The following is a 25,419-nucleotide window of genomic DNA, read 5'->3' as shown; positions in this document are numbered from 1 at the left end:
ACTCACAAATTAGCTTCACAAACAAATGCAAAGACTCCTGCACCCACACACCTCTCTCTGAACTCTTTGATGAATTATCTTATTACTGTACCAAAAATGTTTTCCATAAAATCTGAAACGAGCCTGCAATGTTTGACCACAACCAGGAATTTCTGGCATCCTGGCTCTCCTGGAAAGGATAACCTGAGCTGGATCCCAGGTATTGCCAGTGAAAGAAAAAAAAACACTCTGAATTGGAACGTGCCGGAAAGATGCTCAGAGATCTCAAACGTCAGCGTTTTTAATGTCAGCCTGAAAGAGGCATCCACAGACAACACTGAAAATTTTGGAGTCAATGGGCTCTTTACATGAAGTATGCTTTTTACAGTTTAGTATAGAATACAGACAAATAAAGTAAAGGCAGTACACTGGGCTTATAGACATTGCTAGAAAGACTAAAAAGAAGACATTTGTTAGACATCAATCATCAACCATCACAAAACTCACCCCCTGTCCCCTGTCCACTTTCTTACACATTTTGGGGGTGCCCAGGTGTTCTGGATCCAGAGCTCACCCACTGAGTCCACCGGTTTAGACATTTTCTTGTCTTCAGGTGCAGGAACAAGCTTTGTTCTTCATGTCCACCTGTTCCTGCTCTCCCCTGACCCTGAATCGGATGAAACAGTTAGAGAATGGGTGGATTAATTTTATAAGACATTCAGATGAATAAAAATGTGTTCTAAAAAAAAAGAAAAGGCACAGCATGACATGAGAGTAAATTACAGATTTACAGAGATGTTTCATACAGAAGATTAACAGTTCAATCAACTCAAGGATTCCAAACATTCTTCTATTAAATATTGACAAAATGTTTTGAAAACCAACACTATCCCTTGACCTCTCATAGTCTACCTCATTACGTGTCAACAAACACAATTTATTTGATCAGTGTTTAATAAGCAACATGAGGTTTTTAATTAGTGTTACGTTAACCAACTTGCTCAATTAAAATAAGTACAAAATACAGTTGGCTTTAAAACCCTTTTAGGCCTAAATACTGAAAATGTTTTGAGTGGGTGTTTATAGGTGTTAAGTTAGGTTTTAAGGGGTAAGAAATGGGTGATTTTTTAAAAGAGTAACAGTTGCTCAGCAGCAGGAATGAACTTCTCGAGTTTGAATGAGCCAACCGGCGGCCATCTTGCATCTGTTGCCTGATGGTCTAAATATGGCACTGTCACGATAAAAAAAGCTGTCCCCATCAGCTGAACAGCTGAAGACTGAAGGGAGTGATGGCTCGGGAGACAGGGAGAAACAGGGAGACAGGAAGGAAAGGAAGAGCTGAGAAGGGAGAGAAAGAAACACGACGAGCAGCTGTGGTAAAATCTGAGGCGCAGGCAGGCTGGCAGGGCAGGCAGGGCTTGGTGGCCACAAGGCCTGAGATAGCCTTATCAAGGCCTGCCTGGCTCCAACGGCCAGCACACACCAACGGTGTGGCGGGGCGGAGCCGGGCCTGCGGACTCAGATAGAGCCTGAATCGCGCTAATCAACGGAATGCAGCCCCCACATGAAGAAACCGGGCCTTCTGCCTGCGAGCAAATAACAAGACAGATTGTCACTCTTCGTACGCGATCCTCCAAAAAGCACAGAACTTCTTAAAGAGGCACAGGAAGAGAACACGCAGTGGAATCCTTCAGGCTCTTATCTGTTTTTAAATTTACTGCACTGCATGCTATTTTAAAAATTGTCACACACCAAAAATAAGTCAAGCTGAAAAATACCAGCTTTCTATTTAACTACAAGAGACAACGTATACTCCAGTCTTCTGAGACAACCCAAGTCAACTATGCCTCCATTTTCAGTATGGGAGTTCTGAATGGGCTGTTTTAATTAGCGTTATATGAGAGAAGCTTGAAATCAGTGCCAGATATGTTCTCTACAACTGAAAGGCTTTTCTCTTTCTATAATAAGAGCTCTAGAAACTTATTGTAGGTCAAATATCTTTCTAGAAGGCAGCAGCTCACTGCATTTGAAACTGCGTCTCATCATTTCTTTGACTTTTAAATAGTTTATATAATGAAGGAGTGAATTTGAGTATCAGTTGGCTGAATTGTAAATGATAAAAATGAGGCGATACAGTGCTTGTACAATATATAATAAGGATGGAGTCTGCCTTTGAAAAATGTCATTATAATGCTAAAACGTCAAATTTTAGCAGTTTTGAAAATGTTTTAACCGTACCGTAGTAATGTAACATTTTTTGCATGTTAAAGGTTATTGATGTAAATAAATGGATTGAAAGGTACGTATAAGGTGTGTAGCACAGTGGAAATACAACTAGATCTGTGTGACATCTTCAATCAGAGGTTTTTTAATTGCTGAGACTTTGAAACATGAGAATGCCTTGCGAACCAGAGTTTTTGCCTATGTTTCAAGATAAGGCTAGAGTCATTTATTGGGCGCAAAGTTAAACCTGACAAAGACACTCTGTTCCAAGTTAATGTCCGTTTAATCTTCTCTTCGGGGACGGACAATGAATAACTATTAAGTCTCAATAGTCAGTAATCAAGCTCGCCTGGGAGCTGTCCCTCAGTGACAAGCCTCCTCCTGGCTGTGTAGAGGTTCTGCATTAGGAAAACGTATGGATATAAACGAGGTAGAATCCAGGGGTCACTGGCTGACTGGGGGGGGCACAGGCACAGGCACGACAGCTGATCTCCATGAAGCTACAGATGGCAGCTCAATTGCACTTCCGGGATGATTATTCTGACGCAAGCTTCAGGACTGTGGGCTCCCCAAAACCCAGACCCACACCCACGGTTATCAGCCTCTCCAGGTTGACGGACCTATCGCATGGAACCGCGGTCTTCCCTGCCCAAACCCTCCCCCCACGGCCACCCCCACCCCCCCGGGGAGCCTGCCGGGCTCGGATCAGGCCTCCGCAGCTGGCTGACGAGTGCAGCGCGGAGCCCACGGACAGACTGACACGCCGAGGGACCAGCGCATGACTCGGCCTCCACATGACTGACTGAGGCCGCCGGCAGACACCCTTGTGGATTTAGACAGAAGAGGTTCACAGGAAATGATGTGACATCTCTCACATGCGATGTGTCACATAGATCCTTAACATCGAGAGGGACCGTGCCAGAATGGATAGTTCACATCGACACATGACTCTGCACGCTTCTTGTTCTTGCACAGTTAATGCACACTTTTGCCTGTGGTGACAATTTAAGAAACTGGGCTTCAGCTGTCCCCATTTACAAATATCTAAGTTACAGACACAAGAATACTGCTGCCAGTGAACATTGACACCTTTGGTGGCCTCATCGTCCTTCAAAGATGCCTGAGCATCAGAGACAGGAAGTACGCTCTGGGCAATCTGTAGGCAGCTGAATAAATCTTATTTGCCTCTTTGTAGGGCAGCACAGCGGCGCAGTGGTTAGCATTGCTGCCTCGCAGTGCTGGGGTGCTGTCTGTGTGGAGTCTGTATGTTTGCGTCTGGTTTCCTCCCACAGCCCAAAGACATGCTGGTGGGTTAATTGGCTTTTGGGAACAGTGGCCCTGGGGTGTGTGTGTGTGCCTAGAGACTGACTGGCACCCCACCCAGGCTGCACCCCGCCTTGCACATGGTACTTCCCAGGATAAACTCCAGCTCCTCTGCAACCGTGTATTGGATAAAGCACTTAGAAAATGCATGGATTGAATTTAAATATTATAAATCAGGACATCCAAATTGAGCTGTGTCTGCTTATCAATACTGTTTAACATCACAATTGTTTGATGCGGATATTCCCTCCGGAAGATAGGAAAACAATATTAAACAAATATTTTAAGGCTTCTGCAAAACGCGCAGCTCTTGATTGTAGTGCATTTTGTAAATATGTTCTAAATAATATTAAAGCAAAACTCCATTTCAAATCCGGTTGTGTTTCTCATTATACAGCTTAAATCTCGTAGTTTAACATTTAAAACACAAAACGCTCACCTTGAAATCTTGGTTGTCTGCTTCCTCCTTGTGGACATTTTAAGAAATTCATCTAAATATGTTGTTAGTGATTTTTATTTTAATTTAACTTGTAGGCTTTATATATCTTAAAAGTTGTATACATCTACATAGAGCACTTAGTTACAAATATTTTGGTTTTTAAAACCTGTCCTCGTTTAAAAATACATCTTTAAGTCGTGTCTGTATTTGTGGATTTTCTGTGGGAATGCCTCTGTTATTTTCATATTAAATAAAAAATAAATAAACCTGTAAAAACTCAACGCCACCAACGCCCAATGTTCATACCTGAGCTGCAGAGCGGTGTTACGGTATTATTCGTCTCTGACGATTATTCAAAATACGACATAAAATACAGATTTGCGTAAAAGAGAAAAAAAACAAGCATTTGCCAGTTAATTAATAACGACACTCAAAAACTAAATTTAAGATAAATCAACCTTAAATTTGACCAAGACACGCTCAATTTCAAATGAACTAAACGGGATGGACAAATATTTCCATCCAGATTTTAACAGTCTAGGAACCATTGAGCAGGTCCCGTCACTCCAGTCGGATTTATTTTGCGTACGGTACTAAGATGGCCGCGTCCATAAAAAGAGCGGTGCACTGGGATGGAGTTAAAATTTTGTAGACGTGTATAAGCTGTAGATCTACAGAATTATTGATCCGATCTACTTAAGATCAGCTCGTACTGATCTATTTTTGTTTTGTCTGAGACATGGCTGATAATGCAGAGATGGGTGGGGAGGATACTGCGGAAACTGCAGGAAGTGCAGATGGCTTGACGGTGGCATCCGAAGCAGCCGGTCCCCGGGGTCCGGCCGGCACGGCGGTTCTGTCTCTGCCGCAGGACCGCCGGCTGGTCTGCGTGGAGCACCCGTGCCGTGTCCTCAGCGTGGACAAGATCCTGGAGACAGTCGGGGGCGAGGAGGGCATGTCGCGGGTGAGCAGACTCTGTCCAACGTCCCGATCTCTGAATGTTCAAGATCCCCCCCAGTTACCGCACCAATCTGGAACCACCCCTCCCCATAATAAGGATCCCAGATGAAGCATGGAATTTAGTTTGAAGTCTGTAATTATTGTAAATATCGTTACTTTTCTGTGTTGGGAGGTTTCTCAAGGTGGACTGCATGACCCGGTTCACGGGAAAGCGTCAGATGTTTACTGAAAAGCCCCTAGGGGGGTAAAAGGTGCGGATTGTTTCTTGCAATGCTGGAGAGAGGATTGGTGCTGAACCAACGACTGAAACTCCCCTCCACGTTTCGAAAGAGAATGGGCCAGAGTTAATAACGTTTGTAAACTGCTACATTAGAACTTTTAAATTGTGATGTATGACAATTGCGTGCTTAACACTGAAGTCAGCAAGAACCAGAAACAAATGCGTCGACTCCCCCCCCCCCCCGAAAGCTTATGGACTGCTTTCACACACTTCGTTTAGCAGAAGTTTTGTACTACCTTTCCTAAACCATTAACAGTCCAGTGTAATAGCTACTGCATAGCCAGGGTCTGTGCAGCTACTAGAGCCTACTCTGTGTGTACACATGGCCCCTTATCTGAGCTTCAAAGGTCTGTGCAGTTGGGCAGAAATCTTCCCAGCTATAACTTTTGCACCACTCCAGCCCAGCAGATGCCAGCGCTGGCAGTTGCTTCCCACTGCGGACTGGGGTTGAATGAGCCCTGCAGCTGCGGCGAGACCGCTGTGCCTCCCCTCACGGTGCTCTTGTGTTTCAGACCTACGCCGATTCCTCCAGGCGCCTGGAGCTGTATTTCCGCCCCAGGGACCCCTACTGCCACCCGGTGTGCGGTAACAGGTTCCCCTCCACCAGCCTGCTGCTGCGTGTCCGCAGGAGAGTGGCCAGGGGCCGTGGGAACGAAGCCTCTGGAGGCTCCCCTGAGCAGGAACAAATGAGCATGGAGATTCTGGGCATCATCGGCACGACCTACAAGTTTCAAGGTAAGCCTTTTTTTTTCTTTTTTGCGCTCCAGTTTACTCCCGATTACTGCTCAGCTGGTCATCCCAGCTGGTTACCTTTTGGGTTTTTTTTTTCCGACACAAACACAGCAGCCAGACACATGGTAGGTGATCCGATGAGGCCCGTGTTCCTGTCTGAAGGTATTTCTAGACCGCCTGCATGTAAAGGAGAATTAAATAACACATTGCTGAAATAAACATAAATGAAAACGGCGCAGTTGGTGTGGACAAGTGTTTTTTGTGCCCTCTGCTTTGAATTTTACATTTGCATTTCTGAATGCCCTGTTTGAAGTTGGCCAAGGAGCGTCCTATGGATCTGGATTTGAGAGCTATTTTAAAAAGCATGGGATTCAGCACGCCCTGAAGGACCACGTCAGTGCTGATTGTGTCTAATTTGGAATCCTACTCCCCTCATCACCCCTTCATTTCACATCGGCAGAGCTGAACACTGCTGTCATCTTACTAGAGCGGTGAAGAATATACATGTTGTTTTTGAAGCACATTGTCGGCCACCCATCCTTTATCCACACAGGAATCCTACAGCACCAGCAAGAGGGGAAAGCTGGGAGAGTTGGGTAGGTTCCATTGATAATAGTTAAGAACAGCTGAGGCTGCCAGTAAACGAGTAAATGCCAGTAAATTCTCCAATGCAAGTGTCTGGTGGCTCCTTTCTCCTATTGTGCTTTCTTGAGAATATCTATGCTACAGACAGCTAGTGACCTAAACCAGGTTAGAATCAAAGCTGGCTAGATTATAGGGCCTAACCGCTGCTCTGCTGCGACCGCTCTACCGAGACTGAAGGTGGGGAGTCTGGAGTAAAATCACTCTTCAGAATGACTGTGCATAAAAGTATAGCATTTGGCCTCTTGTGCTCTCTTTAGCTCTGCAGTCGTGTCAGCAGTAGTCGTCATTATGAGAGCTAATGATCACCACATCAGAGGGGGGCTGTTATTAGATAGCCAGTCAGAATGCCTGGCAAATACTGTGGAGAACATGCAAACTCCACACAGACAGGTGCCCTAAAGCGAGAGTCGAACCAGGACCATGGTGTGAGGCAGCACTACTCGTCACACTACAGTGCCGCCCTCATCTGCAATGCAGCTGCAATTACACCGATAATTATTTTTCCATCTTCACGTGCATTTTCACTCAGGTATGGCAGACTTTCAGTACCTGGCAGTGCACGCGCAGCCTGACGGCACACAGACCTCCTTGTACGACAAGATCTTGTTGCGGCGTCCGGAAAAGAAGGAGTTCTTCGACCAAGACGTACCCCTGTTCATCCCGCCGCCCATCTTCTCGCGCCTGGACAACCCCGTCGACTACTTCTACCGCCCTGAAATCCAGCACAGGTGCGTGCGGGAGCGGCGCTGGGGGGAGAGCCATGCTGGTTGGCTCGTGCGTCACCTCTCTTTTCCTCTCGTCCAATCAGGGAAGGGTACACGCACCCCATGCTTTCAAGCGAAAACCTGATCGGGCTGAGCCGTGCCCGGCGCCCCCACAATGCCATTTTTGTCAACTTCGAGGACAAGGATGTGCCTACAGAGCCACTGGAGGCGGCTGTGCAGAACTGGCAGCGGTTTTGCGCCCATCCAGACAAGCACAGGGCAGAGGAGGAGATAAAACAGGTAGAAACAGTCCGATTCCAAGGGTGGGAGCCTCTCGGTTTCCTACGTCTGTGACGTCCTCTCTTAAAAGCAAGCTCTTCGAGGTGATTTTTTATGAAGAGTGTGGATGGATGTTTGCCCGTTATGCCTTCTGGCATGTAGAGGCAGGAACATCCTGTTGCCGTTTCCATAACATTAGTTTTTTGCCAGGACAGAGTTGTGCCCAACCTCCAACAGGGAGGACCTGGCGCCCGTCGTGGGACACAAACCCACTACCCTGACATTATGAGTCTCACGCTCCACCAACCGAGCTGGTCGGGGCCTGTGAAGTGTGTGAATGTGTTCACATATCCTCCCGCGATGGCCACACATGCACATTTAATAAAGACTGAAGTGTTGGCAATGGCCAATATAAAGCTGCTTTTCGTGAATAAGCCCTTTGTGAGTGTGTAAAGAATAATACTACGATGGCTATATAAAAATAACGAGGAAACAGAACCATAAAAGGGGACGTCGTAAGATTTTGAAATATACCAGGTCCCAGTGTGTTCTTTCCATACTCTCAGATACGGCCGAGTCCGTTTTTATCAACGGCAGTGTTTGCCGAATCAGTCCTGTTCAAGGTTCTTGGCTTTCCCACCTGAGACAGGACCACATGTGCGTAAAAGTACCCCCCTTATCTAATCCTCTAACATACTGGCCAAGCGACCTGACCTCCACAGCATGTTGCACTTCCAGGTAAAGAGCAGCACGGTTATTCAGGTTCTGGATTAACTTTATTCCCCTTGTCCCCCAAACAGCTGTTTGAGAAGCGCCCTGTCTGGTCCAAAAATGCAGTGAAGTGCAACATGGAGATTCACCCAGAAAAACTGAAACTGTTGCTCCCATACGTGGCTTACTACATGGTGAGAAGGAACATTTAGAGGTTCTTGGAAATCTAGGTGCAGCTCCATTTTGATACGACAATGCCCAGCTTAACACAAATCTCGTATTGTCCCAGCATCTGGAATGCATTTCCACATGCTCTTTACTGTGGACCGGCGAAAAAGTAAAAAAGAAAAGCACTTGTTTTTAATTGCATGTGACATTAATCGCCGTAGAAAAATGAACGGCTGTATTAGGACCAGAGATCAATGATCCTTTCAGATGGGAATGGTCAGAGCTGAGCAGCCCGTTTCGATGGGAAGATAAGGTGCACTAACTGTTTTCCAGCTGACCGGTCCCTGGAGGAGCCTGTGGGTGCAGTTTGGCTACGACCCCAGGACCGATCCCAAGGCCAAGGTCTACCAGGTGCTGGACTTCCGGATCCGCTGCGGGATGAAACATGGTACTGAAGCCGCACAGAGTGCCCTCGTTCGAACCCAGACCTGAGAGAGGGCGTTCAGCAGAGCCAGCTTTATTCGATCTGCAGAGAAGGACACTGTACAGTGAGAGAGTCCACCCTCACACGAGCAGATCTCGGAAATCAAAAGCAGGCCCAGCTGCCTACGAACCCCTCGTTTGCGTCTCAAGCTGTTCATTTCACAAAGGCTGTTCATTCTAGCAGGTTTTTACAAGTCGTTGTAATATTTCAGGATCCCAGTCAAGCTCATTCTGTCCCCTACCTCCCAGTTACTGCTCGCAGCTGGCAGGGCGTCTTTCCCGAGCTCGTTAGCGTGCTGAGCTGCTGCGGGTTCGAGGTTCGAGCCTCTCGGGCACGGCGCTTGTTCTTGGACTGTTCTGCTGCAAAACAGCAGGACACCTCCTTCCACCTGCAGGCTTCGTCATCTCGTCAAGAGCCCAGTGAACTGGGCCCCATGATCCCAGCACACTTGTACACCACAAGCTATGTCGAAGTGCTGCAGATCCGTAGCGAACACTAGATGGAGCTGCCATTCTTATTTTACACCCTGAAAGTTTGAGAAGAAGCCGGCAGGTATCTTTGTACCATTCCTGCTCCCTCAGAAAGTCCTGCTGGGGTCACGGCAGCCCTGATCTCACAGATCAGGAGGGGTAAAGTGGGCTCTACAGCACCTGCCTGGTCTCTCCTTGGATGGCACACCCGTCAGTCCGAGGCAGCAGGAAACCAGTGCATTCAGAACCCATGCTAACGTGAGGCAAACATGCAAGCTCCACACGGAATGTGCCCCAGGCTGGAACCAAGGCAGCAGGCAGCAGCTCTTACCATCACACCTGCGTGCCACCCTTGTAACACTGAAAGTACTTGAGTACCGGGGCTGAGAAATGGGCTTTCGACAGCCATTACGCTGTTGGCCTCAGAAGCTCCCCTATGAAGTTGTGAATTTCACATGTTGTCAGTTCATTTCAAAACGCTGCGTTTGACTTCACGCTTTCTTATGTCTGCTCTCGTCTTTTAGGTTACACCCCGAATGACATGCCAGTGAAAGCGAAGAGAAGCACGTACAACTACAGCTTACCCATCACCATCAACAAGACGGGTAGGCACAAGGGGGGCACCCGAGAGGCGCAGAACTGTTCACCTTGTATCTGTGGCCCGTCCTGTGGACAGTCTGCAAGGCACTGCCTTTCAGTCGAGATGTCTGTAATCTGCGGGCTCTCGAGACGTACATCTTCAAGCAGTGAAGGTGTTGATTCAGACTGCAGGCTGAGCCACATGAACACCTGTAACCAAGAGCACCATCGCTCATCCCAGCGATGCACTCTGCTGAGGGTGCTGTTGGGAGCACAGTGTGAATCAGGAGCTTTAGGCTGTACATTCCCCGCCTCCTGTGTTAGAATAAGGATCTGAGGTTTGAATCGGGTTGAGTAACTGATGGCGATTCCAGATTGGAGGGGTATAGAATCCAAATTTTAACCAACAATAAACCATCTGTTATTTCTTTACAATGGATCAGAAAACTAAAAAGGTTGACGCTCAGCAGTGGCGTCCAACGCAGGTCCGTATCTCATTCACGGACCTGTTGCGTACAGTAGGTGCTTGAGCACGTTGGACTTTCCTTGTGTCACTGACCCTGCCATCCATGTGCCAGTGCCACCACCTGCCCGGCTGCAGGATATCACAGAGGGAGGATCCAGCACCCTGCCCAAGCCTGCCCCCTGCAGGTACAAACTGAAAGTACGTACCACACACAGTGACCTTTCCAAACGCGGTGTTTCAGATGAAGGATTTAAAATTGGAACATGGGTTAAAAAAAAACTAAACCTGAAACTATATGACAATCCCCAGAGTGGGGATTATTGTTTCTAAGACTGCAATAACCATTTACTCTTTATTGTTCATAGTACTGTGGCTAATACTGAACACTGTTTGCAATCTAAAGCCTCAACATGAACTTTTCCAGACTTACACGTCATGCTTTTTGTTGTGTGTTTGTTGATTATGTTTGCTATTTTATTGATTCCGGATATTATCCTTGCAGATTTTTTATGTACAGGTTGGAATTAATTTCCTTCATCCTTTAAGTTATCATTAACCTGTCCCCCTAAGTCATATCAGCCAAGCGTGTGTATTTGCGTTCAACGCTACACTTTTCATTAACAAAAACATGTTTTAATCGTTTCTCAGACTACTGCAAATACAACTGATCTGCACGACCATTAAGTTTGTTTTCACTGCAGTGAAACTAGTTTGTAATAAACAAAATAATAGTGTGATGCTGACAGAAACTACACAACGGTTGAATAATATATATATATTTTTACCAGCAAAATCAAAACACATCACAAAACGCAAGACCACCTGAGCTCTTCAGAACTATGTTTTGTAAACAGACACATCAGCAGAAAGCAAACAAACTTTTTTTCATTGTTACGTTCATCTCGCGTTTCTGTTTGGAGAAGAATCATCCATAATTTATCGGGTCTCCAGCAAAATACAAGCGCAAAAGCAAAAATTCGCTAAAATAGATAAAGAACATTTTGCCTTACCTTGAGAAAGTGCATTCATTTGACTATTTTACTATTAAAATTCACGAGTTTTGTAAAAAACAAACCATTCTGCAACAAAGATGGCTGCTAAATACATTCAAATCAACCGGCTCTAGAAAGAGCTCATCTGATTGGTTCAAACAGCTGTCATTCAGAGATTTCTGACCATTCAGACACTTAAACCCTCCTCTTTACAGCATGCTGGCGTAGTTTTTTTTTTACTAAACCTGTTTATTATGAGTGCTGGATAAGCCCATAAATACCAGAAACGTACAAAAAAAAGTTTTATAAGAAGCCTCTCTAGGACTGGCGGTATTGAAATACTACAGTAAAAGTGTCTTCATTATTTTTATGATTTTTTTTTGAAGGCTGAGATTCATGTCCTGTCTTTATAGAAAAATCATGCTGATTTTTTATACTTATTACTATACATATTATTTGTAATCGTTTTAGTTTTCAACAACTCCAGAACAGAACCAAAACTCCAGCTAAAACACTATAAGGTCTGTAATTCAGTAGGACAGTTTTGCAACAGTGGGCTGGTGTTGTCTTTTCTCAGGAATCCGCCTACATCTTCCGCGAAGGCACTCTGCCGCCCTACAGACAGATGTTTTACCAGCTGTGTGACCTGGAAGTGGAAAGGTAAAGAAACACCGGGCGTTTCTTTCTCTTCCAGCTCGCGGTCTGGGCACCTTTTTCTTTCACTAGTGCTCTAGGGATCGTCTGTGTTTTAACCGTTTGGTTGTAAGTATGAGGCGGCACAGGGGTCAGCATTGCTGCCACACAGCGCTGGGGCCCTGGGTTCCATTTCCCATCTGGGGAGCTGTCTGTGTGGAGTTTGCATGTTCTCCCTGGGTTCACATGGATTCCTCTGGGTGCTGCGGTTTCCTCCCACAGTCCTGATTGGTAAATAGTGGCGTAGCTGGAAAGCTGGCTTTGTGAGAGTGAGTGTGTCTGTCCTGCAACGGCCTGGCGTCCCGTCCAGGGTGTACCCCGACAGGCGCCCCCTGCTTGCCTGGGTGGGTTCTGGCGACCCTGAATTGCCTGAAGCGGTTAGAAACCTCCAGGACAGAACAGGTGGGCGATTGTGGACGTTCTTTGCGGTGCTAGGGGTCCTGTCCTGAATGTGCGGGCCAGGTGTTGACGGCAGTCTCTCTCACTCCTCCTGTGAGAAGAGCCAAGTGATGTTATCTCTCCTGCGCCTTGGCAGCTTGAAAAGGATCATTCATCGCAACGATGGCAAGGAGACAGAGTGCACCGAGCGCGACGGCTGGTGTCTGCCCAAGACCAGCGACGAGCTGCGGGACATCATGTCCAACATGATCAAGCAGATCATCCGTTCCAAGAGGCCAGGTAACTCGACACCCCCCAGTGCCGGAATCACAGGGCCTGTCAGGGCGCCTGCTCCTTTGAGAAGGGCGTGCCAGTACTCCGGCGGATGCAGAGGTCTCCAGGTAAAAGATGTGGTGAAGAAAGCTGGATTGGTTGGCCAGGGTCTTTAATGGACTAGTCAGCGAGATTCTCCCTGGAGAAAGTGCGGTTTGTTATTATAGTCACACGCATCCTCTGCTTTCAGTCTTGCCCCATAAAAAACTGCAAAGTTCGAGTGGAAAGCACAGCAGAACGTGTGTTGTTTTGTTGCAGAATACGGCAGCATTTCCTGAGTAAAGGATAAAGAGTGTTGTTCTAGACGAGCTCTCCCAGGAAGGGGCTGAGGTGTGGTTATTGCGAGCTGCCGTGGGAGAGGCCCTAATCCTCTTCCTGTCTCGTCCGCGTGCTGCAGCTCTCTTCCCCACCAAGGCCCAGCGCCCCTCGTCTGGGGGTCCGCCCGGGGCCCTGGACATGGACAGCGGCGAGGAGGACGAGGAAGACGAGGAGGAAGAGTTCCAGCCCTCGGAGGGGAGCGACAACGAAATGGAAACGGAGATCCTCAGCTACGTGTGAACCTGCCTCCAGCCCCTGTGAGGAGCTGGCCCTCCTGCTGCAGCCACAGCACTGGGAAGCACGACACCTGCAGGGCCGTGCACTGTGACACGGGCTCCTGGCCTGCAGAGCCACACACTCACACACAGCCAGGCTGAGTGCTTCCTGGGGTAATGTGAGGGCAGTCTTACCACTCCCCATGTACAGCAAGACCTGAAGGCTGCTCGGATTCTGAAAAATAATGACAATGAGCGATTGGTCTTGATGTAATGAATTTAAAAACGTGTGTTTTCCTTTTTCTTCTGTATAGTTTAGCTGCCTGAAGAAGGCAGCTGCTGGATGGGTTTTAGTTTGTGGCTCTTTTTCAAACTGCAGGGAGTCGGGTCCGTGTGTGTTGGTTGTGTAACAATCAGGAGGGCCCGTTGTTTCAGGCAAGTGTCTCGGTACCTTCACGCTATCTGCACGTTGTCTCATATTGTCTCTGCCGCAGAACTCTTCTGTAAAAAAAAAACAACATTTTTTTTGTCTACAATTGAAAAATCATGTAACATTCCACTATACAAACAGTATAAAATTGCCTTGACAGGCAGAAAAGTACTGTAAATGTTTTTCTTTGGGTTTCTGCATATAAACTCTTTGAGAAGACCAGCCACAAGTGTTATTTTTTCTATAAAGCTATAAAAGCCACTTTGCTGCACCCCCCTGTGAGATTCACTGCAGCGTGATTGGAGCTCTCTGTTTAGTAAGAGCAGAGGGCCTGTCGTGAAGCAGGTCGACTGAAACCAAGCCTGGAACCCCCACCCAAAGAAATCTACTACAAGGTATCCTGTTTCCTGCTGCCAAAATCAATACTGGTATCTTTTGGAAAATATTGCAACAACAACATTTCTTTTCCCATTTTTTCCAATCGTTAAGTGAAGGTCAGCTATTGCATCAGCCAGGTGGATTTGGGGAAGGTACTGGCCCTCCCCTTAAAGGTGATAGTGCCATGAGAGATTACTGACGGGTGATTTAGGAATGTGCAAGTGAAGGCCGTAGATGGCCTCTGGTTTTTTTATGAGAACATATTGATATTCAACATCAGAGAGAGTGAATAGCCATGCCCACACGTGTGTATAAATACACCTGCACACTGATGGGACCCATTCCCTGCTAGGAACAGACGGAAGATGGGCTCGTGGGGGACGCTGCTGGCTTTCGCCCTGTGTGTGGGATGCGCTTCAGCGGCCACTGTAAGTCAGGTCGAGGCGAATGAACTACAGCCAGGGCGCTTTGAAACCAAGAGAAGAAAATCTGTCCTTCTGAGCGTAATGTTTCAAGTTGTGTGCACAAATTACTTTGATCACAAATCGCAGGATTTGTCAATTGGCTGTCCATTGGGTGCCATGTGTTTCAAGTTCTTTAAGGGCAGGAGTCAGTTGTTCTGTCCTGACAGCTGGACTCTCGATGCAGGAGAGAAGCTAGGATACCTAACAGTTCAGCTGAAGGCAAAGAGTTTATTGTGCATCTAAAGATGACATGGATTCTCATACATTTAAAGTGAAGGAACTTCAGTATCACACAAAGCTGCATTCAAGAACTTACTGGAAGAGAGGTAATCGACACATTGAGTTAGCTGTCTGAAGAGATCAGGCTGCTGACAGCTGGTCTAATCTCGAGCACTGCAGCAGCCCACGGTGTTGGTGACACTTCAGATCTTGAGAGCCTTACTCCTTTCAGCTGAGGCTGGGCGGTGGGATTTCATAGTTGCATCAGCTGTTGTCTCTGAGCTGCTGATCAATAGGCTTGATTCATTGGCTAATTTTCTAAAAAATTCCCGTCTGTGCAGGTATATATATACAAATACCATTTGGACACTTGTAGATGCTGTTCATGACCGCAAGTACTTGAACTGGCATTAAAGCTTTACTCCTGAAATATTTCCATATTTCTAAGATGTCAGATGCTGAGTGCAGCAATGTGTGTGTCTGAGTGTGTGTATCTGCAGCCTGGTGTGTGTGTATCTACAGCTCGGTGTGTGTCTGTGTATCTGCAGCTCAGTGTGTGTGTATCTGCAGCTCGGTGTGTGTGTGTGTGTGTATCTGCAGCTCGGTGTGTGTGTATATCTGCAGCTCGGTGTGTGTGTGTGTGTGTATCTACAGCTCGGTGTGTGTGTCTGTGTATCTGCAGCTCGGTGTGTGTGTGTGTATATCTGCAGCTCGGTGTGTGTCTGTGTATCTGCAGCTCGGTGTGTGTGTGTATCTGCAGCTCGGTGTGTGTGTGTATCTACAGCTCGGTGTGTGTGTGTGTGTGTGTGTGTATCTACAGCTCGGTGTGTGTGTGTGTGTGTATATCTGCAGCTCGGTGTGTGTGTGTGTATCTGCAGCTCGGTGTGTGTGTGTGTATATCTGCAGCTCGGTGTGTGTGTGTGTATATCTACAGCTCGGTGTGTGTGTGTATCTGCAGCTCGGTGTGTGTGCCTGTGTATCTGCAGCTCGGTGTGTGTGTGTGTATCTGCAGCTCAGTGTGTGTGTATCTGCAGCTCGGTGTGTGTGTGTGTATATCTGCAGCTTGGTGTGTGTGTGTGTGTGTATCTGCAGCTCGGTGTGTGTGTGTGTATCTGCAGTCTGGTGTGTGTGTATCTGCAGCTCGGTGTGTGTGTGTGTGTGTGTGTGTGTATCTGCAGTCTGGTGTGTGTGTATCTGCAGCTTGGTGTGTGTGTGTATATCTACAGCTCGGTGTGTGTCTGTGTATCTGCAGCTCGGTGTGTGTGTGTATCTACAGCTCGGTGTGTGTGTGTGTGTATCTGCAGCTAGGTGTGTGTGTGTATATCTGCAGCTCGGTGTGTGTCTGTGTATCTACAGCTCGGTGTGTGTGTGTGTGTGTGTGTATATCTACAGCTCGGTGTGTGTGTGTATCTACAGCTCGGTGTGTGTGTGTATCTGCAGCTAGGTGTGTGTGTGTATATCTGCAGCTCGGTGTGTGTCTGTGTATCTACAGCTCGGTGTGTGTGTGTGTGTGTATATCTACAGCTCGGTGTGTGTCTGTGTATCTACAGCTCGGTGTGTGTGTGTATATCTGCAGCTCGGTGTGTGTGTCTGTGTATCTGCAGCTCGGTGTGTGTGTGTGTGTATCTACAGCTCGGTGTGTGTGTGTGTATCTGCAGCTCGGTGTGTGTGTGTGTGTATCTACAGCTCGGTGTGTGTGTGTGTGTGTATCTGCAGCTCGGTGTGTGTGTGTATATCTGCAGCTCGGTGTGTGTCTGTGTATCTACAGCTCGGTGTGTGTGTGTGTATATCTACAGCTCGGTGTGTGTGTGTGTATCTGCAGCTCGGTGTGTGTGTGTGTATATCTGCAGCTTGGTGTGTGTGTGTATATCTGCAGCTCGGTGTGTGTGTGTGTGTGTATCTGCAGTCTGGTGTGTGTGTATCTGCAGCTCGGTGTGTGTGTGTGTATCTACAGCTCAGTGTGTGTGTGTATCTGCAGCTCGGTGTGTGTCTGTGTATATCTGCAGCTCGGTGTGTGTGTGTGTGTGTGTATCTGCAGCTCGGTGTGTGTGTCTGTGTATCTGCAGCTCGGTGTGTGTGTGTGTATCTGCAGCTCGGTATGTGTGTGTATCTACAGCTCGGTGTGTGTGTCTGTGTATCTGCAGCTCGGTGTGTGTGTGTGTATATCTGCAGCTCGGTGTGTGTGTGTGTGTGTGTGTGTGTGTGTATCTACAGCTCGGTGTGTGTGTGTGTGTATCTGCAGCTCGGTGTGTGTGTGTGTGTGTGTGTGTGTATCTGCAGCTCGGTGTGTGTGTGTGTGTGTGTGTGTATCTGCAGTCTGGTGTGTGTGTATCTACAGCTCGGTGTGTGTGTGTGTGTGTGTGTATCTGCAGCTCGGTGTGTGTGTGTGTGTATCTGCAGCTCGGTGTGTGTCTGTGTATCTGCAGCTCGGTGTGTGTGTCTGTGTATCTGCAGCTCGGTGTGTGTGTGTGTATCTGCAGCTCGGTGTGTGTGTGTGTGTGTGTGTGTGTGTGTGTGTGTGTATCTGCAGTCTGGTGTGTGTGTATCTGCAGCTCGGTGTGTGTGTGTGTATCTGCAGCTCAGTGTGTGTGTATCTGCAGCTCGGTGTGGTCTACACAGAAGGAGGAATGGTGGAAGGCACACACAAGCGGAAAGGCCTCTTCAGATCCATGGACATCTTCAAGGGGATTCCCTTCGCTGACCGGCCAGGCCGATTCGAGAATCCTAAACCTCACCCAGGGTGGTCAGGTACAGTCCCCAACACGCCAAGAAATATGGAGTTCTGAGAAATGTCAGCAAAGCCACAGAAATAAGCAGCCCCTCAGTGACTGCCCATCTCCCTTTGGCCTCATTTAGTAGTTATTGAAAACTGCTTGTTACCGGGAGCTGATTTAGTCAAGCCCCTGATCTGCCACTTATTAACTGTGTATTCCACTGAGCACTTCACTTCCTGTGCTACTGGATGAAAAGGAAGCGAAGGTTCAATTATAAATGAAACTGGACTATTCTTGTGGGAAAGCAATTACAGCTAAAATATTGAAGATGGGGAATATGCTCTACTCATATGTGGCTGGATTACTAGTTCTCTATTTTGCACAGTGTTGGTTAAATGCAGAAGGTCCTTTTCCTGCTGCTTGTCATAATGGCGATTGTCCCTGCCTTCTGTCCTGCAGGAGTGCTGAAGGCCACTGAGTTTCGGAAGAGGTGTCTCCAGATTACACTCACCCAGACCACCACTCGGGGCAGCGAGGACTGTCTCTATCTTAACATCTGGGTCCCTCAGGGCTCTAAAGGTACTGATCCCCACTAGAGCATCTACAGCACATTGGATTAGACTGAGGGTAACTGCGGAGTGTCACCATGGGTAAAGGCAACAGCCACACAGTAGCAGCTCCAACCCTGAAGAATCTCAAAGAGCTTTACAGCCACCACTGAACCTCAGCACCAGCACTGAACCTCAGCACCACCACTGAACCTCAGCACCACCACTGAACAGCACCACCACTGAACCTCAGCACCAGCACTGAACAGCACCACCACTGAACAGCACCATCATTGAACCTCAGCACCACCACTGAACAGCACCACCACTGAACCTCAGCACCACCACTGAACAGCACCACCACTGAACCTTAGCACCACCACTGAACAGCACCATCATTGAACCTCAGCACCACCACTGAACAGCACCACCACTGAACCTCAGCACCAGCACTGAACCTCAGCACCACCACTGAACAGCACCACCACTGAACCTCAGCACCACCACTGAACAGCACCACCACTGAACAGCACCATCATTGAACCTCAGCACCACCACTGAACAGCACCACCACTGAACCTCAGCACCACCACTGAACAGCACCACCACTGAACAGCACCATCATTGAACCTCAGCACCACCACTGAACAGCACCACCACTGAACCTCAGCACCAGCACTGAACAGCACCACCACTGAACCTTAGCACCACCACTGAACAGCACCATCATTGAACCTCAGCACCACCACTGAACAGCACCACCACTGAACAGCACCATCATTGAACCTCAGCACCACCACTGAACAGCACCACCACTGAACCTCAGCACCACCACTGAACAGCACCACCACTGAACCTCAGCACCAGCACTGAACAGCACCACCACTGAACCTTAGCACCACCACTGAACAGCACCACCATTGAACCTCAGCACCACCACTGAACCTCAGCACCATCATTGAACATCAGCACCACCACTGAACCTCAGCACCAGCACTGAACAGCACCATCACTGAACCTCAGCACCACCACTGAACAGCACCATCATTGAACCTCAGCACCACCACTGAACCTCAGCACCACCACTGAATCTCAGCACCATCATTGAACCTCAGCACTACCACTGAACCTCAGCACCATCATTGAACCTCAGCACTACCACTAGGATTAAGGGAAGACAAGTCTTCACCAGTGAAATAAAGGGGGGTGTTATTGAGACTGACATCCTGTGCTCTGTCCCACCACAGTGTCCACTGGCCTGCCAGTCATGGTGTACATCTACGGGGGGGCCTTCCTGGTGGGGGGGAGCCAGGGAGCCAATTTCCTGGAGAACTACCTGTACAGTGGCGAGGAAATCGCGGACCGCGGCAAAGTCATTGTGGTCACCGCCAACTACCGCGTGGGAACGCTGGGCTTCCTCAGCACTGGCGACGCCAACGGACCTGGTAGGTGTCGCTGGAGACGAGGGCGTGGGGGGGCGCTGGGTGACTGAGGCCTGAGTCCCCGTCAGTCACCACCTTCAAGGTCACTGGAATAGACGCCGAGAGCGACCCAGTTAATGATTAAGGTCTTAAATGAACATTCAGCAACAACATTAATAACAAGCTTGGTTACAAATGATATTACGACCGAGAAATAGCTGAGGCGGTAGAGGGCCAGTGGAAGAATTCCAAAACACGCAGCACTAAAGGTGATGCCTGTAATCACCTGTCCCTTTCCCTTCGCTCGTCCTGACAGGTCTTGTTGTTACAGCTCGAATTATGGAATTCCTAATCCCTGCTTGTAGCATTCTGTGGAGTTCACTCCGGTGGTGGGGGGTGTGTTTTCCTGAACTCCAGGGAATTACGGGCTGCGAGACCAGCACGCCGCCATCGCCTGGGTGCACAGGAACATCAAAGCGTTCGGCGGAGACCCCGACAACATCACCATCTTCGGAGAGTCGGCGGGGTCCGCCAGCGTCAACTTCCAGGTGCGCAAGCGACCGTCGCTAGCCTGTTTCTCTGCTTGGCATCGAGCTCAGCTCCTCTCCCTCGTGCTCCTTTCCGCACCTCCTGTAGCGTGTGAAGTGTGAACCCTGGCTGTCTGTGACTGTTCCTGCAGATCCTGTCTCCGTACAACAAGGGACTGATCCGGAGAGCCATCTCGCAGAGCGGAATGGCGCTCAGTCCCTGGGCTCTCAACAGGAACGCCCTGTACTGGGCCAAGAAGGTCTGTATTCCACCTTAACAAACCCACCAGCTTTTCGGGAGCTTTTGAAATTCCCCAAGGAGTCGATGATGTTCTTCTGGTGCTCGTGGATAATTTTAGTTTGTGGGGCCAATTCAGAATTTGGTTTCCTTCCAGCTCACGTTAGATTTTCCAACTCTTTGGCATCACATGCCCAGTAACAGCTCCTGAGCTTCTGAGTCCCCTGCAAAAGACATTTGGCCTTATGTATTTCTACAATAGTAATGCCATGATAGTTTGAATGACCTAATTTAATGAATCCCCCTGGTAAGATTGTTCACATAACTTTTCCACAGAATGGGTGTCTTTGGTTCTGCTCTTTATGGCAAGACAAGGAAGGAGGGGGCAGGGCTGTGATTTTACCCTGCTCCAGGTTTATGGAGGCCGGTTTCTCAGCGTTCAGCGATAGAACTCAATTTGGTGGTTTTGAACCGTGTGTGAAAAACAGACGCCAAGGCTTTTGAGAGCAGGGGCGGTTCCCTCAGAAGGAGCGATTGTGCCACCCAGATCCGAGCAGCGGATGAGGACATCAGTGTGTGAGGGAGGACCTTGTGTCCTGCCCTCTGGGCCGCCGATCGCTGGGCCTGACCGTGCACGCTGCTGTCCTGCAGATCGCGGAGAAGGTGGGCTGCCCCACCGATGACACTGCGCGGCTCATGGGCTGCTTGAAGATCACAGACCCTGTGGCCGTCACCCTGGCTGGGGACCTCACGCTTTTCGGCTCCAGCGGTAAGTGAGGCTGCACTTAACAAGGAGAAGTACCTCCCTCGTGTGTTTAAATATATGCTGAGCCTCAGGCAAAACCGATCGCTCACAACTGCAATTAATCCACTAAGCTGCTATCAGGTAAATGACAATCTTTTTATAGCACCAGGTGTACTGATGGCGAGAGAGTGGTGGCCTAATTTTTCTAAACGAAGTCCTAATCATCAGTTCATGAAAATGACATCAAAATCCCAATCTAAAATATGATGCAAAAATAAAATGATGTTTCTTTTTATGCTCAGTCTGTATACATGTTGGTTCGAGAATGAAAATTAGCTGTATTTTCAAACTGTGTGTGTAGCCAGGGGGACCATTAACATTGGTTTATGTTTTGAGCTGCAAAGAAACAGAGGTGAGATCTGCCTGCACTAGGGGTGCAGCTCTCCTCGTGCCCTGAGAACCCAATCAAACCAGACCCATGCGTGCCTTTGGTCCCAGGGTAGACGAACAAGATCCAGCTGGATTTATAACACGTTGCATGTCACTGCTCGAACCAGCCCTCGCTGGTTCCAGAGCTGGCCGTGGTGCACTCCCAGGCGGGCTGGGCTCTGCGGCGCCCGTGTGAACGAGACCTGTGCTGTGCCCGCAGACCCCGTGGTGTGGAACCTGGGCCTCTCTCCTGTTGTCGACGGTGACTTCATTCCCGACGACCCTGGCAACCTGTTCCACAACGCCGCCGACATCGACTACATCGCCGGCATCAACAACATGGATGGGCACCTGTTCGCTGGCTTTGACGTCCCCTCCATCAACAGGGCCAAGGAGACCACATACCCGTGAGTCAAGACCCTCCATCGAGGGGCAGACATAGGCTGTTCGAACCCGGATAATTCTGGCTGGCCAACTGTGGTCAGGGAACTCTAGGAGGCGGTAATACTGCCAAGATGGGGGAGGTGTTTGTTGGCCAGGGTCTTCTCAGCTGGTGCCTTGGCCAGGCACCCACAAGCTTGAGAAAAAAAAGGTTGCTCCTTCCAATCTGTGCAAATTCTCTTGCAAGCCACTGTGAAGCGTGCCCCTCTGCACGCAATAACACATGATTCGAACACGCTCCTGAAAGCCATCCATTGCTTTCAAGCTGGCTGGAGTTAAGGTCAATAATGGTTCCCGAATTAAAAACGCTGTCATCTTAAATGCTGGCTATGGCAAAGCCCTGCTGACGTCGATCGGAATTGTGCGGGCCGTGACAAAGCGCGAGCATTCGTCTCTGGCAGAGAGGACCTGAAGAAGCTGCTGAGGGGCCTGACCAGGGAGAAGGGGGAGCAGGCCGTTCAGAGCGCCTTCGACCTGTACACGCAGAACTGGGGCCCGTCGCCCTCACAGGAGACCATCAAGAAGACGGTGGTGGACGTGGAGACCGACTTCCTCTTCCTTGCGCCCACAGAGTCTGGTCTCTACCTGCACGCTAACAATTCCAAGTAAGCACACCTGTCCCCGAACCCTCATGACAGCAGTGCCACAACAGAGCATCCTTCCTCCGGTTTTCTGCTTATCTATTTATAGACTGATATTGACTCGTGGCAATGAATATTAATTGGCTTTTGCTGTTTCACAAAGCTGGAGGGGGAACTACACCTTCTGAATAGACTTCAACTTTTCCCTGTGGCACATATTAAGTCAACGTTCAGAGCCACAGACTCCTCCAGCAATGTGAAGTGACCATAGCTAATTAATATTTAATTAATGGCCTGCATGGTCGTGAAACACACCATGAATTTTAAAGGCGTTTCTTGTAAGATACCTGTCTGTCTCGCCCGTAGCTTCTTAAAATTAGGTCTAAAAATAGCCTTTATATCATCAATGTATAAATAGAGAAACGGTAACCTATAATCAATGGAATAGGTGGTGAGTTCAATTAGGAAATGAACAATTCTGCAGATTTTCTAGGTGTCCTTTAGTTACAAACATCTCTTCACCTGGGAGAAGTTGCATTGGTCCAATTCAAGTTCAGCTTGACTAGTTTAGCAGGAGGCAATTTAAAGAGATCTAAAACCCCCTGGATTCTGAACTCCAGGGACAGGAGTTGGAAACCACGGTTTTTGAGCTTATTACCATGGGCTCAAGACCCCTTTGTGTCCTTAAAAAATAACTTAAATCTAAAATCTTGCAGTTTTTTCCAAAATCGTAACTGGCACAGTCAGATCTGTTTGTCATATTATGAGCTCCAGGCCTTCTCCAGAGGTGAGAGATTTCCTGGGAAAGATGTACAACAATTCATCCTACGGTATAAAGCATATCTGTTCCTTCATTGCCTTAAAACTGTAATTGGCGCATTTTCCATGCAATATGGTGGACATGAAAACAATTGTTTCTCGGGGTTGACCTTTGAACTTCACTGTTTCCCCTCCCTTTCTCCCTCGCCTGGGGTGTCAGGACCGGCCGCACCTACTTCTATGTCTTCTCCATGCCTTCCCGGATCCCAGTCTTCCCCAAATGGATGGGCGCGGACCACGCCGAGGATCTCCAGTACGTCTTCGGGAAGCCCTTCACCACGCCGCTGGCCTATTTCCCACGCCACCGCGACGTCTCTGGTTACATGATCGCCTACTGGACCAACTTCGCCCAGACAGGGTAAGTATCCCCACGGCCCGCGCCCTTCTCCGAGCTGCACGGAGCACGCGCCCGGAGCCATCGGGAACAGCCACAGACAGACAGCGCCTCAGGCTCTCGGCACCGGCGAGCAGCCATTTATACACCAGATCAATTTCCATGTCTTTTCGCCTTCATGGGCTGAACAAACAGAATATTTCATCTGCGGTGGACTGGTGTCCTATCCAGAGTGTTCCCTGCCTCCTCGCGCCCAACAGGCTCCGATTCCCCCGCGACCCTGAGAATGGATGGGTTTTTTATTATTTTTATTACTTTTATTATTTCTGGAATTCTGATTAATTCACTATCCCTACTGTTCCCACTATTTACTAGCAACTCCTGTTGATCTGGTGTGAGTTACCATGTATATTACTCTAATAATGCTGCATATTGAAGGGTAGGAATTTTTCAGCATGTCTTTAAACTCTCTTTGATCCGATTCGTTGTGACACGTCGAACCACCGCTGCCCGTGGATGAGGAAACGAGGCACGTACCTGTGATTGAGCGGGGCGTGTCTTGGCTTCATCTGTAAGTGGAACAAGGCTGAGAGGCGACGCTGTGCAGGAGGGAAAGATCAATCAGTGCACCACATGTTGTACAACGGGAACATTTAGAGCTGTGTCAAATATTATTTCACCTTAACTAATCCATGCAGTTGTATGCTGCCAGAAGTGAAATGGCAGTGTTTAAAATAATTCACTTTTGGGTTCCTAAAACCCTGTGTTACAGGCCATAATTGTATTCCGAAGTGTACTTCTCAACAGGACGTAATCATGAACTACACAAACCGTGGGAGTCCCAGATCAGTCCTTCTGATTAATCCTTCTCTCCCGCAGTGACCCCAACAAAGGAGAGTCCAAGGTACCAGCCCAGTGGCCATTGTTTACCAGCACAGGACACAAGTACCTGGAAATCAACAACAAGATCAACCAGAACTCCATCAAGGCCATGCTGAGGACTCGTTTCATTCATTACTGGACTTCTACTTACCACAGTCTTCCCCCGTTTTCCAATTCCAATTCCACTGCAGAATACTGAGCCCCGCCTTGTGACGGTGGGAACCCCTCCCACTCACTGTGTGCCCCGCCCGCACACCAGTGTAGCCCCGCTTATTTGAAAAGACCCGCCCCCAGCCATCCCCCGCCTCTCACTGTGCAGTTTCCCAGTCCGCCCACACCCATCCACGTGATCCACACCTTCGATTAACCACACCTGTGTCCCCTTCCTGACCTGTCTTCCAACTGCCACAGCGTGTGGTGTGTTGGCATGGGACGAAGTTTAATATTCTACCTTCGCCCTTCTCACTAATGCATTTCTCTGTACTCACCCGTCGGCGCCCCTACCACTGTATGCTTGATATTTTTCGTAAAAATGAATGGTAAAGTTGGCTGTATATGTATTGCCATCGAATAGATTGCTGATTTCTCTTAATACGTTAGAACAAATGAATAGAGGGCCTTAACGACCTGGCTGGAAAGTTTTCTTACAGACACCCACAACTCTTGGTGTATAGAACCGTTTCCTATTTGCCATCTTAATTGAAAGCAGTTTCTTCAAGATTTGATATGCGAGTCTGACTCTTGCTGCTCAGCTGGTGGAATTGCTTCTATGCCTGTAATCAGTCTTCCAATAAAACACAGCATCAACCTGCTTTCTGCATCTTCAAACCTTCACTGCTCCACATTTGGTCAGCAGAACAAGGATCCCACTGGGCGCG

The 25,419-nt window shown here is 48.3% G+C and overlaps 2 protein-coding genes across 6 annotated transcripts; both read left to right on the top strand.

Moving 5' to 3' along the window:
- The first annotated feature begins 4,559 nt into the window (after nucleotides 1-4,559).
- On the top strand, nucleotides 4,560-14,024 carry gtf3c5 (general transcription factor IIIC, polypeptide 5). Of its 5 annotated transcripts, none has more exons than XR_016086005.1 (11): nucleotides 4,575-4,928; nucleotides 5,717-5,939; nucleotides 7,111-7,309; nucleotides 7,390-7,585; nucleotides 8,365-8,469; nucleotides 8,777-8,891; nucleotides 9,922-10,002; nucleotides 10,555-10,627; nucleotides 12,012-12,094; nucleotides 12,663-12,805; nucleotides 13,236-14,024. XR_016086005.1 is itself a non-coding variant. In XM_088904604.1 (11 exons), exons 1-11 carry the CDS (start codon nucleotides 4,704-4,706, stop codon nucleotides 13,394-13,396), a joined length of 1,617 nt encoding a protein of 538 aa, XP_088760730.1. In that variant the 5' UTR covers nucleotides 4,575-4,703; the 3' UTR covers nucleotides 13,397-14,024. The 5 variants fall into 5 exon arrangements, 4 of the variants coding, with proteins under 4 accessions (XP_088760731.1, XP_088760730.1, XP_088760733.1 ...); XM_088904604.1 differs by having other exon boundaries at nucleotides 10,555-10,640; XM_088904605.1 differs by lacking the exon at nucleotides 8,365-8,469 and having other exon boundaries at nucleotides 4,560-4,928; nucleotides 10,555-10,640.
- A 520-nt stretch (nucleotides 14,025-14,544) lies between these two features.
- LOC148816014 (bile salt-activated lipase-like) lies at nucleotides 14,545-25,353 on the top strand. Its single transcript, XM_088940565.1, has 11 exons — nucleotides 14,545-14,607; nucleotides 17,463-17,610; nucleotides 18,036-18,155; nucleotides 19,372-19,569; nucleotides 19,963-20,093; nucleotides 20,225-20,332; nucleotides 20,962-21,079; nucleotides 21,705-21,891; nucleotides 22,327-22,530; nucleotides 23,486-23,683; nucleotides 24,539-25,353. Exons 1-11 carry the CDS (start codon nucleotides 14,545-14,547, stop codon nucleotides 24,738-24,740), a joined length of 1,677 nt encoding a protein of 558 aa, XP_088796691.1. The 3' UTR covers nucleotides 24,741-25,353.
- The last annotated feature ends 66 nt before the right edge of the window (nucleotides 25,354-25,419 follow it).

The sequence above is a fragment of the Atractosteus spatula genome, chromosome 23 (genome assembly GCF_055471065.1).
Source record: "Atractosteus spatula isolate fAtrSpa1 chromosome 23, fAtrSpa1.hap1, whole genome shotgun sequence".
NCBI lineage: Eukaryota > Metazoa > Chordata > Actinopteri > Semionotiformes > Lepisosteidae > Atractosteus > Atractosteus spatula.
The sequence above is the reverse complement of the archived record's forward strand: the minus strand, read 5'-3'. Positions and strand labels throughout refer to the sequence as shown.

Excerpts from the sequence above, each read along its gene's own strand:
- gtf3c5 (XM_088904604.1), top strand. The coding sequence starts at position 4,704 with ATGGCTGATAATGCAGAGATGGGTGGGGAGGATACTGCGGAAACTGCA. Across the intron at positions 8,892-9,921 it reads CCGCTGCGGGATGAAACATG|GTTACACCCCGAATGACATG; the intron begins GTACTGAAGCCG and ends CTCGTCTTTTAG. Across the intron at positions 12,095-12,662 it reads TGTGACCTGGAAGTGGAAAG|CTTGAAAAGGATCATTCATC; the intron begins GTAAAGAAACAC and ends GCGCCTTGGCAG.
- LOC148816014 (XM_088940565.1), top strand. The coding sequence starts at position 14,545 with ATGGGCTCGTGGGGGACGCTGCTGGCTTTCGCCCTGTGTGTGGGATGC. Across the intron at positions 18,156-19,371 it reads GGTCCCTCAGGGCTCTAAAG|TGTCCACTGGCCTGCCAGTC; the intron begins GTACTGATCCCC and ends GTCCCACCACAG. Across the intron at positions 23,684-24,538 it reads ACCAACTTCGCCCAGACAGG|TGACCCCAACAAAGGAGAGT; the intron begins GTAAGTATCCCC and ends TCTCTCCCGCAG.